At 24.6% G+C, this 21,824-nt stretch overlaps 1 protein-coding gene across 4 annotated transcripts; it reads left to right on the top strand.

The window, feature by feature from the left end:
* The first annotated feature begins 578 nt into the window (after positions 1-578).
* On the top strand, positions 579-15,334 carry LOC145840461 (sphingosine kinase 1-like). 4 transcript variants are annotated; one of them, XM_082947725.1, is made up of 8 exons: positions 579-622; positions 4,563-4,714; positions 4,860-4,974; positions 8,230-8,336; positions 10,014-10,172; positions 11,831-11,925; positions 12,992-13,110; positions 13,922-15,334. In XM_082947725.1, exons 1-8 carry the CDS (start codon positions 612-614, stop codon positions 14,625-14,627), a joined length of 1,464 nt encoding a protein of 487 aa, XP_082803851.1. In that variant the 5' UTR covers positions 579-611; the 3' UTR covers positions 14,628-15,334. The 4 variants fall into 4 exon arrangements, with proteins under 4 accessions (XP_082803851.1, XP_082803852.1, XP_082803854.1 ...); XM_082947726.1 differs by lacking the exon at positions 579-622 and adding an exon at positions 3,360-3,482; XM_082947728.1 differs by lacking the exons at positions 579-622; positions 4,563-4,714; positions 4,860-4,974; positions 8,230-8,336 and adding an exon at positions 9,812-9,939.
* The last annotated feature ends 6,490 nt before the right edge of the window (positions 15,335-21,824 follow it).

Genomic DNA, 21,824 nt, shown 5'->3' with positions numbered 1-21,824 from the left:
TTATAGAACTGGTGGATTGCTAATTTTCAATGTTAAAAAAAATACTTTGATTAAATAAATTGAAAAGTTTTAATTAAAAATGTAAGTTCATGATTGTTAAAAAAGCAAACATAAAGTTTAAAGCAAAGTTTTAATTGTAATTAAAAGTATTAAGACTTTTTATTTTAAATCACTGCTAAGGCTTGAAAACAGTTATATGACAAGGACTTTAAAGAGCTTAATTCATAAAATCAATACAGGTTGAAATAAAATAAAACATATTTATAATAACAAGACAGATTTTTTCAGTATTTTAACTAAGTATTTTTTAACATGTTTTTTATCATTAACTAAGTTCTCTCCTAAAAATGAACTAGTACTTTAAAAATACTGTAAGAAAAGTTAGTAATTAGAAAACTGTTAACAACACTGTCTTATATGTATAGGGTGTTTTTTATACTATTTTGTTGCTAAAAATATTAGAAATTATAAAAAATAACTGAATACTAGTTTGAATTTGATTTTTAGCTTTGTTTATTGAAATTTTTCTTTTAGTTAAAATTTTTTTTAAAACAATAATATTCTAAAAAGTTTATTACAGCTTTTAATTTTTAATTTTAAAAAACTGGAAAATGAACAAAAAGTAAGTTTTTTTTTATGTGCATAATATTTTTTTGCTATTTTTTAATGGTTTTAAATACCTGATAAAAAGTTAGTTATTTCTATAACAAATTATTAAATTTAAGCTTATGTTTAAAAAAGAAAACATATAGTTTTCCAGTTCAAATATTTTCAAAGAAATTTTTTAATGCATATTTAGTTTTAAACTAAAAAACTACTTAAAGTTTATATTCTCCTGTATTTTCTAAACAATTTACCTCAATTTTTGGGAAATGTTTCTAGCAAAGTTTAAATAATTTTTTTGAAATATTTTTACTTCATAAAAAACAATATCAAGGCAGAAAAAAGTCAAAATTTTAGTCTTTTTAGCCTTTTATAAGGACCTATCAAATTCCCAACTTCAGTATATTAAATATCTTTGTTAATTTGAATTTTGAAATGGTAGAAAAAAATTAAAAGCAAAGTTATTAAGGTAAAACTTAAAACTAATATAAAGACTCATTTACTTCCCAACTGCCTTAATTTGAATAAGTTGTACAACGTTTACTGAAATTAGGTAACAAACTAAAAACACAAATACAGTAACCTCTCGCTTATTTACGCACATTGTGTCCACAGAAAAAGTGCGTAAAGATATGAGAGATCGTAAAGAAACAAGAGGTACCAAATATACTCACTATAATGGCTGTTTTTTAATATTGCTTTTAGTTAAAAGCAGACTGGGCACTTTGCCACTTTTAACTACTTTTTTACTTAATTTATAAATATGAAAACAACAGATAAAACTATAAATATACTAAAAAAAGGATTTAAATTTCTATAAAATAATAATACAAGTAAATTAACTTTATTTTTTTAATAATAAGTAGAAATTATCTTTATTTATATGTGACATTTATATTCTTTTATACTTAGCAAATTCAATTTATAATTAAGCAATTCTTTAAAATTTTAAAATGGTGTTTATTAATATATAGGGCAAGACTGTTGTATTATTTCTTTGTGTTTTAAACTCTCATTATTTCATTATACTTTTATTATTAAACACAGTCATGTTTATTTCAGAATTTTGATTTAATCTCTTATTGTTAACAAAATTTCTGATATACTGAGGTATAACTAAATGTTTATCAATTAGTCAAGGAACATAAATTTACAAAGTCTAAAGATATAGAGAGGTGTGTTAGCATTCAAAAACATATTTTAATTCAAAAATATACATTAAACCTAGTTTGTGCAATATTAAAGAAAATGAAAATTTTTATTTTCTGAATTTTATAGAATTCTGAAATGCGTAACTAAACAAGAGTGCGTAACGTCACGAGTGCGTAAAGATCCGAGAGGTTACTGTACTTGTATTCAAGTACATTTTGCAATTTAAAATCATTATATTTTTCATTAAAAATAAGTTATATACTTTAGCTTTTTGAATTGTTTCTCCAGTTCTTTGTCAAAAGTTTAATGAGATAAAATAAGTTTGAAGAACGTTAATATTCAACTTTTTTGAAAACCTTGTATAATTAATAAAATAAACAATTTAATTTTATAATTATAACATTCTTCAAAACCCTTTTGTATATTTCATCTATTTTGGACAAAGAGTTGGAGATTCAATTAAAATAAACTTTAAATAAGCAAATAAGTAAAATGAAAAAATTTTGTAACTTGCAATTGTTATTTGAATACAACAAAGACTCTTACAACAATTGAACTAAAAGTCTTAGTACTTTTAGGGTTACAATTACAATATCAGAGTTTAAGTTTAACAAGAAGCATATAAAAAGCACAACAATATTTTTTTGTTTAGACTTTATTTTATGATGTGAAATTTATTATATGTTTTGGTTTTAAGAAAACAAATAGAGAAATCTCAACTACTGGAGGAGAAATAATGAATTTATTCTTTCAAGAATTTATTTTACAAACTAAGTTTCGGTCAAAGACCTTGTCAGTGCTTGAATAAATCTAAAAAGATATGTGACAGTCATGTAAAATAGCATATAAACAATTAAATTAAAATAAAAACAAATTTTTACTCAAAATTTTTACTTAAAAAACTAAAAAAATTAAATTTAAATTTTAAGATTGAGTTTAAGGTAAAGTTCAGATTTTATTTAGTTTTAAAATAAATATAACAACAATAATAATAATAATAAAAGCTGTATGTAGCTTTCTTTTTTCTTCCAGTTAATTTTCAAAGTAAACATTGCTTAAGCAAAAATGTAGTTAATAAAGTGAGCTAAAAGTTGAGGTGTATTTTAACGTAGCTTATTTTAAATGTGATGTAACTATTAAAAATTTAAACAATCTTGTGCTTGTAATAGCTATGAAAATTTGAAATTCCGCCCATATGCTTTATATAAAAACTTATAGTTATAGTTAAAAATTTTTTGCCTAAAAACAAAACAAGTTAAATTATAATATTAAGGTTGAATTTGTGGCAAAGTTTAAATTTTTGTTAAGTTTAAAAATCAAAGAACAGCACAAATGATATTAAAAAAATTTGTATGTAGCTTTCTATTTTCTTTGAGCTGATTTTCTTAAGTGAGCTTAAATAATATTTGGGCTCAACGGGTGACACTTAAAAAAAAATGGTATAAACATATTAGTGACTTTAAAAACTAAAGAGAACAAAACAGAAATATCGAAGTATATATTGAAGCTTAAAAATAACAACATTAACTACAAAATAGATTGGGAAATTATCCACCATATTGGCAAAGCCTAAAACCCACAAAGCATTTGCAGCACTTGCATATTAGAAAAGGTCGCGATTGCCAAAGCAGACAGATGGGAAAACCTAAATAAACGGTACAAGCTCTTTTGTTCCTGCCCACACTTCCAAAAACTCCACTGTAAAACTTAAGTTGCCCGTAATACAGGTTTCATGCATGCTTTCAATAAGTTTTTATGTAGCTATTACTTCTTAAAACTAAAAGTTTTTTTAAAATCATTCAAGCAAAATTCCAAGTTTTCATAACTAATACAAGCACAAAGTTACTTAAGTTTTCAATAGTCAAGTCACAATAAGAATTAGCTTGATTAAATTGCATCTTAATTTAAGCTCACTAATTACTATTAACTACATTTTTATTTAAGCAATGTTTACTTTGAAAATCAACTCGAAGAAAATAGAAAGCTACATACAGATTTTTTTATTACTATTTGTGTTGTACTTTGATTTTGAAACTTAACAAAAATTTAAACTTTGCCACAAATTCAATCTTAATATTATAACTTAACTTGTTTTGTTTTTAGGTAAAAATTTGTTTTAACTATAAGTTTTTATATAAACCATTTGGGAGGGATTTCAAATTTTCATAGCTATTACAAGAACAAGATTGTTTAAATTTTTAATAGTTACGTCACAATTAAAATAAGCTACATTAAAATTCACCTTAACTTTTAGCTCACTTTATTAGCTACATTTTTGCTTGAGCAATGTTTACTTTGAAAATTAACTGGAAGAAAAAAGAAAGCTACATACAGCTTTTATTATTATTATTATTATTATTGTTGTTATATTTATTTTAAAACTAAATAAAATTTGAACTTTACCTTAAACTCAATCTTAAAATTTAAATTTAATTTTTTTAGTTTTTTAAGTAAAGATTTTGAGTAAAAATTTGTTTTTATTTTAAGTTAATTGTTTATATGCTATTTTCCATGACTGTCACATATCTTTCTAGATTTATTTAAGCACTGACGAGGTCTTTGACCAAAACTTAGTTTGTAAATAAATTCTTGAAAGAATAAATTCATATTAAATTTATACTAAAAAGGGCAGTAAAACTTGCCCTTTTAAACTCCTTGAGTAATCCTTTTACGTTAGTTTTGTGTCTGAAAATAGTAAATTATTAGTAGTATTTTAAGTTTATACTACGTTTTGAAATATGAAATTAGTTTACAAAAGCTATATTTTTATAAGTATTAATCACTTGTGATAAATATATAATCTGCAGTGAAGGAAGCTTCAATGATGAAATACTACTTGAAGGCTTGTTCACATTGCATCCACAAAAAAAAACTGCTACAGTCCAACTTACAAATAGTTTTATTGAAATAAAAAACTCCAATGTTTCTACTTGTATTATAAGTCTTAAAGATGTTGTAGGTAAATTTGCTTATAAAAATATTTATTCAGGATTTTTTAGTAAAGTTCTTTTAAACTGAAAAAGAAACAAGTGTTATTTAAATGGTTTTCAATTATAAACTGGTTTTAGTATTATCAAAATTGTATATTATTAATCATATTTTAGGTTGTCTTACTGATGAAAATAAAACTACTAGTAGTATTAATCAATTTATTACTATATTTTATTATCCTATGAAAAAGAAGCTTTTTTCAAAACCAATGCGTTATCGATGCTTTAGGTATGTTTAAAATTATTAAGATTTGTTGTATTTCAATATATATTTTTTTATAAATAGTTATTGTTTTAATTTAAGCCATAAATGTTATGTATAATTTTGTATAGGTGATGTATTTTTAAACTTAAGTTGCTGATCATAAAAAACAAACAAGTTAACCTAGAAGACGGTTTTATCAACTATAAATAAAAAAGGTTCAGTAAAGAAGTTGTAATGATGTTATTTAGTAAAATAAGTTTTATTGCGGGTGGGAAACATATGACCTGCCACCAGAAATTTCTGGCCAGTAAAATTGCCTTTTTAGTTTATAAACAACTTTTACAAATCAAACAAAATTTTGCTTTTCAATAAAAATTATAATTAAATGTGCTCTCATTTTTATTATTACAGCTTAATAAATGACTATTTCATTGAAACTTTCTTTTAAAGTGTTTTAATTAATTTATTCAACTTTTTTCCTGTGCATAAATTATTCAAAAAATATAACAAAACACAATTCATATTTTAAATTTCCCAGAATACTTTCAAGTAAGGCTTGTCAAAAATTGTAAATTACTTAATTAAACTAAATTGAAATGAAATTATAATTTAATTATAACTTCAATATAAAACGACCTAATAATTAAGTTTAGACTTAAAAATTAACTAGGTGCTGGTACTAAACAACTTTGATATACAAATAAAACTTATTAGATTAAAATCATACTAAAATAAAACAGCGATAAAAACTATCAATAAAATTCGAACTACACTTTTTAGAATATTTAAGAAACCAATTACTTTAAAATTATTTAATACAAAGATTTAAAAAGTCTAGTTTGATATATACACTTTTTCTGCTTACATAAACTAGGCTTTAAAGATTAAATGCACAAGGCTTCCAAATATTTATATACCATTTTCAACTTAATATCAATAGATTATTCATTTTGTTTTATGTTTTATTACACAAAGCTTTTCAAAACTTTACGAGTTTTTTTTTCTAAAGTGATAAATTTTAAATGAAATTTGAAAAAAAATTTTGGTAAGTGCAGGGTTGCCACTTTACCTGGAAACCTTGAAAAACCTGGAATTCGACAATTTAGGCAAAAATAACCTGGAAAAACCTGGAATTTGAGAAATTTTGAAAAAAACCTGGAAAAACCTGGAGTTTTGATCAAAAAACCTGAAAAAACCCGGAATTTTTAATAATTTTAACATATTCAGTACTAAAATTTCAATTTGACACAAAAATCTATCATATAAATAAGATTTTTTTGTCATCATCAAAATATTTTTTATTAAAAAACAAATATAAAGTAACTTTACAGCATCTTTTAAATGTTTTTGTACTATTTAACACAGTTTCTTTTATAGAAGTTAACTTAAAACTAAAAATAGACCCAAAAATGTTTACTTTTAAACACCTGGAAGAAATTAAGAAAACCTGGAAAAAATTTTGAAAAAACAAGTGGCAACCCTGTAAGAGAAAAGCTTAAAAAATAACTTTAAATTATGACGTCTGAATAAATTCAAATAAATACAAAATTTAGAGATTTAGCAAGTAAAACTAAAGTAAAGGTATGTTTATTAATAGATATTAAAAGTTTTGAAACGATGTAAGCAAAGGGAACTCTACAGGCTCGAATCAATATTGATTGTGGAAGCGCAACCTTATTTAAATACGCAAGTAGCATTAAATGGAAAAAAAATATTAACAATCTCTCAATAAACATACCTTTACTTTAGTTTTACTTAATTTAAATCTCTAAATTTTGTATTTATTTGAATTTATTCATACGTCATAATTTAAAGTTATTTTTTAAGCTGTTCACTTACCAATTTTTTTTTTTTAAATTCATTTAAAATAAAACACTTGAGAATGAAACTTGTATAGTTTTGAAAAGCTTTGTGTAATAAAATATGAAACAAAATGAATAATCTATTGATATTAAGTTGCAAATGGTATATAAATACGTTCAAAAACCTTCTTATAATAGCTTCGAAATATGTAGCTGAAAAGAGTTTTCCACTATTATTTAAACTGAAAAGTTCTCTTCTTTATAGTTTGTCGCACACTCATGATTTTCCAACAAATGTTATCCAGTCGCAGAGAAGTACTTTTTTGCAGTTTTCTCAAAACAACCATCAAACCAGCTTTTCAAGATTTTAGGAACACGCTGATCAATTCTTTTGTGAAACCATTGTGATATTTTTCCCATACAGTCACTATCACAGTGACAACTAAATTTTTAGATGATGTTACTTTTTCTTGGATGGGAAAAACATCTTTGTAAATTCTACTTAGAGGTCAATCATTATACATTATTTAAGAACAATTTTGTATACGGATTGACCTCTATATGGAATTCACTAAGATGTTTTTCCCACCCAAGAAAAAAGTAACATCATCTATAAACTTAGTTGTCACTGTGGTAGTGACTACAAGGGAAAAACATCTCAAAGGTTTCATGTAAGAATCATTCAGCATACTTTGAAAATTTTTAAAAGCTGGTTTGATGGTTGTTTGGAGAAAACTGCAAAAAAGTACTTCTCTGCGACTGAATAATATTTGTTAAACAATTATGAATGTATGAGAAGTTATAAAAAAGAAAAATTTTCAGTTTTAATGAGAGCAGAAAACTCATCTACATATACTGGAAGCCTTTTGCATTCAATCTTTTAGGTCCAGTTTATGTAAGCAGAAAAAGTTCGTATATCTTACAAAGAACTATATAAAACCAAACTAGACTCATTAAATCTTTGTATCAAGTAATTGGTTCCTTAAATATTCTAAAAAAATAGTTTTATTTTTTAGTTTGTTTTTATTGCTGGTTTATTTTAGTTTGATTTTAATCTAATAAGTTTTATTAGTACAGCAAAGTTGTTTAGTATTAGCATCTAGTTAGTTTCTAAGTCTACACTTAATTATTACGTGATTTATGATTTTAAACTTTAGGATTATAACTACGTTATAATTTTATTACAATTCAGTTTAATTTAGTAAGATACAATTTTTGACAAGCTTTACTTAAAAGTAGTCAAACAAGTATTTAAAAAACAAAATGTGTTTTGTTAAAGTTAATTTGTTGTACTATTTAAAAATTATCTGGCTGGGAATACTTTTTTTGATTTATTTTCTTTTTAAAGACTATTTTTTAATAAATTTGTTTAGTTATCTAGAATCTTTCCCACCCCTACATTATACAATAACAAACTATCATTTTTTAAACTTTATAATCTGCTTTGAACATTTTATCCTTCATGTCTTGTTTTTAGAACATTGGAAATAATATCCAATAAAGAAGATAAAAAAGTTATTGCTACATTATGGAATAGAACAATTAAACTTTTACTTACTGGAAAAAACTTAATAAAAAGAGATGGTTAGTGTTTTGTTTTGCTGAGTTTTGTTAATAATATAAAAACTCAGGGTTGCCACGAAGCCAAGAAAAAATGGCGGTGTTTGAAAAAATGTCAGTAAAAGTCAGGAAGTTTGATATAAACATGGTCTTAATAACAAAGTTTTTTTTATCACTTTTGACTGCATTTTGCTAATGTTATTTTCAAAAAATAAATTAGCTTTTGCAATTCTTTTTATTCTTTGGCCTAATTGAATTTTTAAAATAAGTTAAAATTTACAACTTTTACAACATATGATAGCTCATTTATTTATAAACTAAAATAATATTTAAATGAAATGTGAGTACAAAAGCTTAATTTTTCTATGATTTTTTCAACATCTATGATTAAAATTCAGACAGGGTTGCCACAAAACCTGGTATCCTGGAAAATCTGGAATTTGACAATTTAGGCTAAAAAAAAATTGAATCTTGAAGGAAATTCATTAAAAAAACTGGAAAACCTGGAATTCTTAACATTTTTTACATGTTAAGTTGTAAAATTTTGATTTAGCACAAAAAATCTAAAAGAAAGATAATAATATCAAAAACTAATTAAAAAAAAAAATTAAAGTTTTTTTTATTAAACTAACACATATTTTCTTCAATGGAGCTCTGTAAAAAAAAATAAATACTGTAAGGAAAGAATAGAAGCTAAAGTAGGTATATATATGTGTTGAATAAAAAGTATAGATTAATGGTTAATAATAGGTACAATACATAATGTTAAATGATTAGTAACGTTTAAATATTTTGAATCAGTAATTTCTTGATTTTCATGTAAGTTGGTTTTATATTATGATTTGTTATTTTATTTTGTATTGAATTTTACTTTAACTAATGAATTTATTCTTTCAAGAATTTATTTTACAAACTAAGTTTCAGTCAAAGACCTCGTCAGTGCTTAAATTAATCTTATTTACTTTATCTAATTCAGACTAATTAATTATAAATATTATATAGTTTTATAACAGTCAGATTTAACATTATGTATTGTTTCTATTATTAACCATTATTCTACAATAATCTATACTATTTATTTTATTTTTAATAAACACATATAAATATACCTACTCTAGCTTCTATTATTTCCTTACAGCATTTATTTTTTTTACAGAGCTCCGTTGAAGTGTGTTAACCCGTTAACACACAGAAACATGTGTTAAAGTAATAAAGAAACAATATTGTTTACTTTGTTGTTATTATATATTCCAGTGAACTTGTTTCGCTCGGATCTTTGTTAACAAACGCTTAAATTTATATTTTCGAATAGTTATTATAAAGATATTAATTTTTTGTCATCATTGAAATTTTTAATAAAAAAAACACATTTGAAGTGGCTTGACCTTATCTTTTTAATGTTGTTATACTACTTAACACTTTTTAACCTTAAACTTACTGTAAACTAAAAATAGATCCAAAAACGTGTACTTTTAAAAAAACTGGAAGAAATTCAGAAAGCTAGAAAGAAACTTCTCAAAAACCAGTTGCAACCTAGCACATAGCATTCTTGCTATAAATACATGAGCAAGTAGTAATAGTGTATTTCTTCAACTTATTTAAAAGGTGGTTATGAGTTTTTAAATAAGTAAGTAATTAGGCTGTTAAAGTTTATGTTTATTATAAATAAAATCAGTTCATTAAATTTTTATTATGGTTTAGTTCAGTTACTAAAAGAAGATGCCACTGAAATAAAAAAAAGAAACTTTCTAGTTTATGTAAATCCTTTTAGTGGTAGTGGCAAAGCTCTAAAGATGTACAATCAAAATCTTCTTAAAATGATGGCTGAAGCAGAAATCTCACATGTTTGTATTAAAACAGGTATTAAAAAAGCTCTCATTTTGCTTTTAATCATAAATTGATTTAAATTAAAATACTTCAACATATGTCAAAACATTTCAATTTTATATAAATATTGTCATAAATTAAAAGTAAAAAGATTTTTTATTATATTTTTGGTTTATAACCTAAAAATCTTTCTAATTTAATTACTAAATCTAGCTACAGTTTTAGTAGATCTTTTGCATAAGTATAGGATTATTTTGAGTAAGAGAAATAAACAGTCTTTTTTTTTTGTAATTTTGTTAAACAATTTTAGAGCGGTCATATAATTTTAACAATACTTATAAAACTACATTTAAATTATTTTATTATTATTAAAACTTGTTTCTGCTGTTGCATCAGTATTTCTTTATGACTGTGTAAAAACGAATTTATTGATAATAACAAAAAAAGTTTTGTTTGAATTGTAAATGTTGTTTAATAATAACATATAATTGTTTATACATTTTTAGCACTTAAATTTCTGTAAAAATATTTAAAATATTTTTAAGATTTCAATTAAATAAAAGTAATCTACATTTTGGTTTCTTCTTACGGCTTATTTAATTACATAACATTTTTACAGAAAAATAATTGTATAATCATATAATGTTAAAAATTAAAATGAAACTAATAGTTCGATGTAGTACATTTTCTGCTTTCGTAACTGAAAAATAAATAGATTGTGTTTTTTGGATTTACTGTTATTGATAGAAAGCTGTTTGAATTTTTTTTCTCAATAAAATTTGTTTTTGTGTTATAGGCAAAAAATTTTTTTTTTCTTTTTATTCAAGAAATTGTAGACTTAAAAGCAGCTTGCTTCTATTTTTCAGCATACTAGTTTGATAATTTTAAGATAAAGTAAATTTAAATGTCAATACCTAAAATTAATAAAAGTATGTTATATATATTTGTTCATATTTGTATGGTTTAAATACCTATTATTTTAATAATGAATTAAAGTTCATGCTTTTTGTAGAAGTGTCACAAACGTATTATAAAACTTGTATTTCAATGATTTATCCAAACATTTTAAGTCAGAAATAAAAAAACAACTAGCTAAAACAGTTGACTATTGTTCTTGTTTTAATAATATGTTTTGATTTTTTTTTGTAACATAAATGATAATTTTTACTTATGTTTAAGTTGTATAAATTTTTATTAATTGTTTAATTTGTACAAATTCAACATAAATTGTTAAACAGATAGTAATCTTAGAAGGTAAACTTATTTTTTTATTTATCCAATTGTTTTAGTAAAAGTTATATTACTAGTTTTATTTTAGATAAAATAAATAAGTTTACATGTAAAATTTCGTTATAATTATACGGTAGAATTAATTGATTTGTTTTAAAAGCATTTTATATATTCGATCACGAAAGTATCAAAAAAGTTTTTGCAGTTTTGAGTAAAATAATTTCTCTATAAGAATGTTTGTTTTTTGTAAATAAACATGTTTTACAATTAATTATTCATGAAAATCCAACGTGTAGTAATAAAACTTCTTCTTCATGTGTTACACAATCATGCTGCTTCACTGTGCTTTTTAGTTAATTTTAAGTTAAGTAAATGTAAAAAGTGTATAAAAATTTCAATAAACTCTTACATACTTATTATTAATCTATTAAAAAGATAAAAACAAAATTATATTTTTTAAGCTTATCAAAACCATGCCAATGAAGATATTGTCAGGCAAAATTTAAACAAATTTGATGCAATAGTTGTTGTTTCTGGAGATGGGTTAATACATGAAGTTAGTATGTAACTATTTTATAACCAGTATAAAATCATATTTTTACTAGTTGTTCAAGTCTTTGTTTAACAGCATCATACTTATTTGTTGATTGTCTTTCATTTGTACAAAGTTTAATTGAATTTAGTACTAAAGCTATAGTATTTTAAAGTAAGCTTTAATTTTTAGCTTAAAAAAATATTATTATATAAACTGAATATTTCAACAGTTTACAATTGTTTTATAATACAGTAACCTGCCATTTAGGTACGAACTGCCGATATGGTACGCACTTTCTTAGCCGAAAAACGCTGTATTCAAAATGCTTTTTTTTTTTTGAATTTGATAACAAGCTTAAAAGTAATAATACAAAAGTTTTTTTTTTTTTAAATATATTATACTGTATTAAATTCAAATAATTTTGAAAACCATTTTTTCCCTAACTGTTGTGTTTTCTACCAAGACAACCAATTAAAATTCAAAAATTGCTAATCATTTAATAAGTAAGCAGGAATAAAATTTTGTAACCCTAAACTAGCTTTTTGAATAAACATATTTTAATAAATGAATGATCAATGTTTTCATAAGTATTTATTTGTTTAAAAATAGTAATTAACTATTTCTACTATGTAAATTTTAAAGGTACAAGGAAATACAAGATAAATTAAAAACTTGGTAGGTGGAATATAAACACAAATATACATACATAAGAAATCTTTACAAATAAGTATACTTATAATATATGTACTTTCAACAAATATGTTTTGTTTAGAAGATTAAAGTTTTAGTTTTGGGAATTTTGCTTTAATAGTCATTTGTTAGCTTTAGTGGCTTTAAACATCATAGCGTTAGGCTTAACGTAGGTAATTAAAGACTAAAATCCCTTAAGTACGCACTACCGGTTGGGTACGCACTTTTGCGCTGTGTTCAAAGTGCGTACTTAGTTGGCATGATAATGTATACAAAAGGTTATTATCAAAAAATACAGTATTAAAACTTCAGCTTTAGTTTTATATCTAAATTGCAAATTAATTAGTTACCTCAGTTAACAAAATACATTTTTAAGTGGAATAAAAACTCTTCTTAGGTTATAAATGGGTTAATGAAGAGATCTGACAGAGATGAAGTCTTAAAGATCCCCATTGGAATAGTACCTGGTGGCTCTGGAAATGCTCTTGCATCTGCAATTGTTTACAACAGTTTCATGTTAGCTTCAATCCAACATATATAATGCAATTAATTTTTTCCTTTAGTATTTGTGTAAATTTTTTACATTAAGAATTAAATTTTATTTAAAATATTAAGCTGTATAAAGAAGAGTGTTGTTATCATTATTTTGATAACTGAATTAAAAATATATGGTTAGTACTACAAGTTTTGAGACTGCAATCACTTAGTATTTTTATTTCTTGTAATAAATAGTACGTAATTTTTAGTACAAAAAAGTTTTCAATCTACATGTTATCATGAAGAGTCTAAATTTTTTGTTTATACTAAGTTATGTTAATAATGGTTTACAATATTCTTAATGCGTTTAAAAAATAAATAAATCATATGAAATTAGAACTCAGAATATGTACATGTGTTGTCTGTTATTACAACTTTGTTTTTATAGTATTAAATTAAAATACTTTGTTGACATTTTTAAGTTTAGAAGCTTGTTTTTGGTTGCTACCCATAGTAAAAAGTGTTTAACTTACAACTATTAGCTTATTTTATCAACATGATAGACTAGGTTTTTTTTTTTAATTAAATATTTTAGATATTTAAAGTTTAGCTCATATTTCTCCGTTGGTACTTTTTCTATTAAAGAATAGTGTTAATTATATTTTAATACTAGGAATCTTCTAAATTTATAGTCATTTATTTTATTATAAAAAAATTAGATCTACTATTTTAATATTTGTAAACATGTGCCCTTTCTTTTTATTTTTGTAACAAAACTACCACAACTATTACTAAATCAGTTCTTAGTGCGAAATATTTCTATTAAACTATTGTAATTATTTTTTAAAAGGAGCCATCCGTTGCCAGAACTCACAAAGTACACTTGCGCCTTTGACGTGATTCGCGGCAGGCCAACTGATATCGACTTGATGACTGTGAACGTTGTTCAAAAGAACCAAGACTCCACTCTATCTGCGAGCCCGGGCGATAAAAGCCCCCAACAACAAACTAAATTCGCAATTTTGGGCTTCGTGCACGGCATAATAGCTGACGTCGACATCGAGTCTGAAAAACTGCGCAAGATCGGAGGCAGCCTGCGAAACACGGTGTACGGGGTGTGGAGGACGATGAACCTGCGGCACTACCAGGTCCAGTTGTCATATTTGCCGCTTGGGGGCGACGAGTGGGTGGATTTACAGGAAACCGGTTTCATCGGCGTGCAGGCGCTCGTCCTGAGTCACGTGGGCCAGAACGAGCTGATCACGCCGAGAACTCGTCTGGAGGCTCAGCACAGCGTTCACGTGTCACTGATCAGGAACAGCATCAGCAAGTACCACCTGGTTGAAGTTTGGGACCAGATGGGCGCCAAAAAGGGACTGGATTTCGACGACCCCGATCTCGTGTTCGTAGAGTGTCGCAAGCTGAGGGTGAGTCCCCTGAAAGAAGAGAAGATGGGAATTATGACGGTCGACGGGGAAGTTTTGGAAATTGAGCACGGCGAGCGGGTTGAACTGGGCATCTCTGACACTTGTGCTAAGGTTCTAGCTGTTTCTTAAAAATTTTTAGTATGTGTTTTAAAAAATTTGAATATGTTAGAGCAGGGTTTCCCAAACTTTTTTGCAAATGGCCCCCTTTAAAGAGTTTGAAAAAGCAATGGCCCCCTTCAACATATTGGTTACTCATAAACTACGACAAAATATACATAAGACCTTTTTTTTTGCTCTTCATCTGCAACTCAAGAATATCTAGTGTAAGTTTCAAGTTATGGCCCCCTGTGGCTCCTTTACTGCTCATGGCCCCCCTCTTCCCCCTTTGCTACTCATGGCCCCCACTTTGGGAAACCCTGTATTAGAGTCTTGTTTTAGAGTATATGATACTGCCATTTGGTTTTTCTACCCATAATTTTTTCAATATTTGTTTTTATAAAGATGCATTTCAACAAGTTTTAAATATATATTTATTTGTTTATTCATATACATTTTTCAATGAAGATATTTATTGAGAAACTGTATAGAATTAAAAGCTAGTGTTTTAAAAAAACAATAAGAATATCTGTTTCCTCCTTTCTTTACTTATTTTTATTTGTGCTGTAAATTTAGATTTAATATCAAAAAAGTTTTTCATTATGTTTTTTGTTTTAATTCGGCACAAACTTTCATGTAACTGTGTTTGATAATATTAAAATCAAGTAATATGTGTTTAGATTTTATTGCAAACTGTAAAAAGCAAATTCAAAGAACTATTTTTTAAGTTTTTTTATGTAATTACGTATCTTTAAGTTTTTTTACATTTTTTAATTGAATTATTTTACTAATAATTTTAACAGTATTGTTTCAGTATGTTTAATGTATATGTATAATTCAGCTTGAAGCAGCAAGACTATATTAATTTATTAATTTACGTATTCAGACTTGATTTTTATTTTCTTGCTGTATTTATTTTATTTTATGTTGTCTAATATTGTTTTCCCTGTTGAACATTTTATATTTTTAAAAAAGTTAAGTTGTTGTTAAACTTTTGTTGCTCACTTTGATGTTTATTTTTATTATACCAAACGATACTTCAAGTCATCTTCATAAGTTTAGCACGATTAAAGTGATCATAATCTTTTGTAAGCTCATAAAGGTAGTAGGTGCCATAGTTTTTTAGTAACATTTTGAAATTTATTAGTTGTAATTTAGTTCAAGTAAAAATGCTATACTATTTTACACAAGTGCTAAACTTTAACTTTGTATTCGTGTAAAAAAATATTTTAGTTGTTTACTTGTTCGTTAAAAAATATTTGATAAAACCAACTTTGTTATTAAACTACTACATCGTTTAAATAGTAGTTATTAGTATCTTAAAACCATTTTATCAGTTTTTTAATCAGGGTTCTCCAAAGTGAGCAATATCACCCTTTTGGGGGTATTTTATTATGAGAAGTTTTCGTTAGGCGGTGAAAAGATAAATTGGTAGTTTACTAGTAAAGATACGATATCTAGCATGGAGGTAATTGTTTTTTTAATTTCTGCCAAAGGGGCGTTTTTGAAGATAAGTTTAGGAAACCCTGTTCCAAGTCTTATTTTAAAAAGAATGATGGTTTTCATGAAAGCTTTCAACAGAAGTAGTTCTTCACATTTAAGATTGAAAAATAAAATTAAAAATATATAAAACTACTGGGGATTTTATCAATTGAAGGCTGTTTACTGTTTAATAATATTTTCATATTTATTTAACTGTCTCTGAAATTACTTATGCTGTTATAATTTATAACAATTGCAAGCTTTTGCAAATTTTATAAAATAATCAAGAAGTAGCAATAAAGATTGAGTCTTTATCTTTGCTATAATATTGAAAACTACCTAAGGTTAGTACTTAACTAAATGGATTCATACGCCTAAAGCTAAATCAGTTTTTAGGAAAAAATGTCTGTTTAAGTGCAGGAAAAACTTTAAAAATGCGAGAGTCTCTTATTATTTGATAAATTTTGAATTCCTTTCTAAATAAAAATATTAAATTTAAGATAACTTAGATAAAAAATGTTTAACATGTAGTTTGTATGCAATCAATTTGTTTTCTATGCGTTGTTTTTTTTTATATTAAGGTTTTTTCAGAGTTTTTGTTTTTATTCCTAACTTTCGATGGTATTTCATTATTTGTTTTTTTTTTGTACAAACAAGTTTTAAGGTAATTTAATAAATACTGTATTTTTCAGTTATCTTATCATTTCAATAACTATTTTTGAGTTTATTTTGTTTTACGACTGTAAACTTAGTAAAATATTAGTGCTTTTCAACAAGCCAAATTTTTTTAAAGACTTTTGTAATGTACTTTTTTAAATTTAATGTCTTAAGCCAATCCTTGAAGTTGCCTCATCCACAGTTTAGTAGCTTTGTGATTATTTTCACAAATTATCTGTTTTGACAGATTTTGCTGCTGATATTTTTGATGAAATTTTCAAGATTTTGAAAATTTTAAAAACCATAGTGACCGACTATTATGGGGTGTGGAGCAACATAAACAGCCTTGCAAACAATTACTTCTCATACTTAAAAATTCCATTTTTGTTGAAGATTTAAGATAAATGCATATTTTAGTATAAAATACAATAACATTATGCACTCTATTACGCCATAACGCGTCGTCCCTTACGTTTTTTGCAGATTCGTAATTTTTTAGAGCTAGCTACGTTCCTTGTTGGTAGTATTTCAAGTATAAATGTAAAAAATTTCTCAATTTTAAAAGAAGTTTGCGAATTCTTTTGTTTTAAGTAGATATTATTAATTTCTTTACCAGTAGTGAACTGTTCAAGTGACGCATTATGAATTATTTACAAGCAGGTTTCAACGACATTGTTTAAATGACGTTTTAGCCTTTTTATTTAATTTTTATCAAAGTTTTAATTTGTTTTTGTCATTTGTTTTTATTACTAAAGATTAATGACGGTTGATACATTTTTCCTAATTTTAAAACCAATATATTTTTCAATGGTTTTCCAACTTTCATAAACTAGACTATTTAAAACTATAAAAAAGTTACTAAGAAAGTATATCTAAATTTAAAGGAAAACTAAAAGGACATTGTATTGATATTAAATCTGTCAATATTTAACGTTGAAATTATTAAAAAAAAAATTATAACATATAATTTGTCTTGCGTTTTAACTAACAGTTGACTACTACCTACACTGTCTAAAAATTTAATAGATATTAGATAATATTTTTTTGTTATTGTTTAAAACTTATACTCGTTTTGTTTTCAAGCTTAGCCAATATTTAATACCTTCTTACACTATCTACTACGTGACTTCAATGTTTTTTAAACTGATTTACGTATACTGATGAGCTCATTGAGACATAAACTTTTAATGAAAAAATAATGTTTATAAATAAAAAAAGTAACAATTAAACTTGATAGTAGTATATCATTAACTTTAACGATGTGCCTTTTTATTTACATTATAAAGAACAACTTTTATAACATCGATTAGACATTTACTTCAATATATAAAGTTTTTTATTAAAAGCAACTTCAGAAAATACTTTGTTTTTGAACAAACTCTCAGTTAATAAGTAGTTTAAACAATAAATTCGAAAAACACCTTTAAAGTAGTGATCACAACGTAATCCTTTTACAATTCACATTATTAATACGTGTGTGCATATTTTTGACCTTATCACATCTTTTAAGGAATACTACTTAAATTAACACATTTTTACAAACAGTTTTTTTTTTATTATGTAGAATCTTATACTTACTTAAAACACATGTGCAAATAATACCAAATTCACTATGAAAAATTTGTATTTTAGTAACCACTTTTACTTTTGAATATAACTACAAACAAGCGTTAACTTAGCTAGAATAACCATTTTTTAAAAAATTTAAAACTTATTATTTTCCTTGTTTTTAAAGCTAACTAGGATTATTTTTTGGTTGAAAAAAACCTTTCTTTCGCAACAACTTTCATCAAATTGGTGTTTGACTATTGTTGTAGGGCCCCTTTTAAAGTTTAGACTTTTATGCATGTTTTTATTCTTATCCCTATAACTAAAAAAGTAGTTACTTTTTTGTTTAACCTACTTTTATTTTTGTTTTTTCTATTGTTTTTTTCTAAATACTTTTATGATATGCCTAGTTCAAGATTTCGATTTTTTTTGTATGTGACAAACCTTAAAAAAAATCAATTAGCAACAATACAACACACTGGAAAATATAAGTAAAAAAAGAAAAAACAATTATGTTTTTAGTTAAAAAGATTAAAAAATTGATACTTCTCAAAATCGAATTAAACAGTATTATTTCTTTATTACATTAACTACATGTGTCTGTGTGTTAACAGGTTAACACACTTCAACGAAGCTATGAAAATCAAAAAATAACTATAAATATCTTTTTTAAATTAAGGATCTTCTTTTTGAAGTAAGACAAAGTTATATGTTTTTTGTCTGTCCTTTAGTTATAAATTTTGTAGTTTGAATATTATTGATTTGTTAAATTTGATTTGATCGAAATACACGTTAACTAAATTAAACTAGTTCTTTATAGACAATTTCAGGTCAATACTTTGTACAAAAAATATATACTACTTAGAAAAAAGTTTAACATCATAAAATATAGTCATATTAATAAACTATCTACATTTATCTAATTTAATAAATAAATGCTGTACGAAATTATAAAGATAGTGTATTGTTCGCAATATTTTTAAACAAAACTTAGCTGATTATAAAACTGGTAAACTGGTATATGTTTGTAAACCAGTATTTTTGTATAAAGTTAATTTCACAAAGCGCTAAAATTGTTGGCTTTAGTTAAAGTAAAATCTTAAGGTTTGAATAAAAGTGTAATTGTATAAACAGTAAAAAATTATATTATTAAAAGATGATCAAACATCTTAAAACAAACTTATTTGGTAACAGTTAACTGTTTGAATCGTTTAATCCTATTTATACTTAAAAAAGTCTAACACTCTAAAATACGAAAATATTTCATAAGTTGTAAAAACCTCTAACTGTAGGAATAAAGTATTAATTAGCACAATTGAGTTTTATTATTTATTTAAAAGGAATTGACTTGATTTTTATATTTAATTTGTTATTAGACTTTAAATTAGCAAAAATTAATATTAACATAATATTGTATATATCTCTAATAATCTTACATTTAAGTCTTAACATACAGCATGCCCTTTAAATAATAAGACTACATATTGTCAACAAAACATAATACAATGGCATTTTGACAGTCTTTGACAATTACTTAACAAAAATAAATTAGTAAACTAAACAGACTTATTAAGTTAAATAAAAGATTACTTAGATAGTATAAAAATGAAAAAACGTAATAAAGATTTCTGGGTCAATTTTAAAACCTTATCAATCAATAATTAAATTAAGTTGTATAGTCTTAATGTATAACAGTAAGGGGTGCGAAGTAAGGGGTATTTTTAGTAAGGTACTAAAAATACAGTCATCTTTGATAACTGAACTTTAGTTTTTTTAAATTTTGTAGAAGCAGTAACATAACTGCATAGTTTGTTTATATAAAAATAATATATTTTCAGTAGTTTAATATACTGTGCAATATCCTATGACTTCATCACACGTCTAAATGTACACAAATACAACAGTTTATTTACCTTGACTATGTTTAGTTTTAATATTTTTTGTGAAAGCTGTTTTGAAAAGAAAGCGATACTTAATGCGTCTATTTTTTTTATTATATTCGCTTGTTGATATCAATACTTATTTTACTGTTTATTTTAGAAGTTATAAAAAAAAGATTGCTAACTTCTTAAAAATAAAAATAACCTGAAAAGCATACTTAAACAATTAGTTTAGAAACAATTTAACAGAAAAGTGCAATTTACTTTAAATTTAATTATACGCCTCGGTTATTATTTTTTAAGTTATTGTCAAATTAATCTTTATAATAACAGTAACATATATAATTTGAAAGCTATAGATGCCTTTATTTACAATAAGTCATAGATGAAGCACTTATATTTATAATGTAACTAGTCTTCATAATTTAAATTTGAATATAAAGCTAGTTCTTAATTTTTCAATAAAAAAACTGAGGCTAAATTTAGTTTTAGTTTTACTTTATGGTTTATACTGTATGTATATAGAAAATGTTTAAAGATGCTTTTACTTTAAACATTTTAAAGTACATTTTGGGCCCTACCCACATGTAGAAACAACATCTATCTGTAATAATTTTACACTAATGATATGATAGTAAATACATTTCTAACAGTATAAAAGAAACTTAAAAGTTTATTAAACACATAGAAAGTCAATTCTCAAAAATCTATGTCAAAGGACATGGTGTAAAAAAGACCTTTCGGTCATTGAGCTACACACAAACAAAAAATATCCACAAAAATGTGTTTTAATATTTACATTAATTTAATAATTTAAAGTGTATATTTCTTTCCCTTGTGCAATCCTGTAAAAAATTTTTTTGGATAATCTAAGCTAAGTAGAATATTATTTATATATATACATATATTTACAACAGATGTTTTTGTGTTAAAACTTTATTCTGACTAAAGGTGTTTCACTGCTCTCAAATAATTTTAAGAACAGATCTAAGAGTCTCAAAAAATCTCTAAGAATAATATTCTGACTAAAATATATAATCAAAAAAATATATATGTTGTTAAAAAATAACTGAAGAGCTGTACTGTCTAACCTAACAGAACAGTGAAATATTTTTTAGTAAAACGTAGTGTTGTACAAATATATATATGTACTTGTACAATGTATACATATAAATATATATATATATTTATAATTTAAACACAAAAACAATCTGGCTTAACAAATATAAGAAAGAAAAATAAGAAGGCTTGAAAATATTGTTAATTGACCTGGTGTGTAGAAAGACCTTTAGGTTTTCAACTATTCACACAATATTAATTTAAGTTCACTTATTTGAGGTATATAAACAGTTTTAATCATAATAATCTTAGACTTGAAAAATTAAAACGTAAAACATGCAAAGAAATTTTATGTTCAAATCAATAAAAACTTATTAGGAATTTTTACATTTATAATTCAGCCTACAATTAAAAACTCTTGTTATGATTTCTAAAATAGATGAGTATAAACTTATAAAAGTCTGAGGTTTTAAATAACCAAAATTTATTTCAAGTTGATGTTTTTTTTGTATATTTGTCAAAGATTGGGTTTAATTCTTGCAGCTTTAAACTAAAACAGTTTTCAAAGCTTCAGTAGGACTCTTTAAAGTTGCAAGAATTAAAC

Source organism: Thalia democratica, chromosome 7, assembly GCF_965202585.1.
Source record: "Thalia democratica chromosome 7, ktThaDemo2.hap1.1, whole genome shotgun sequence".
NCBI lineage: Eukaryota > Metazoa > Chordata > Thaliacea > Salpida > Salpidae > Thalia > Thalia democratica.
This window is presented reverse-complemented; position numbering and strand designations above follow the sequence as displayed.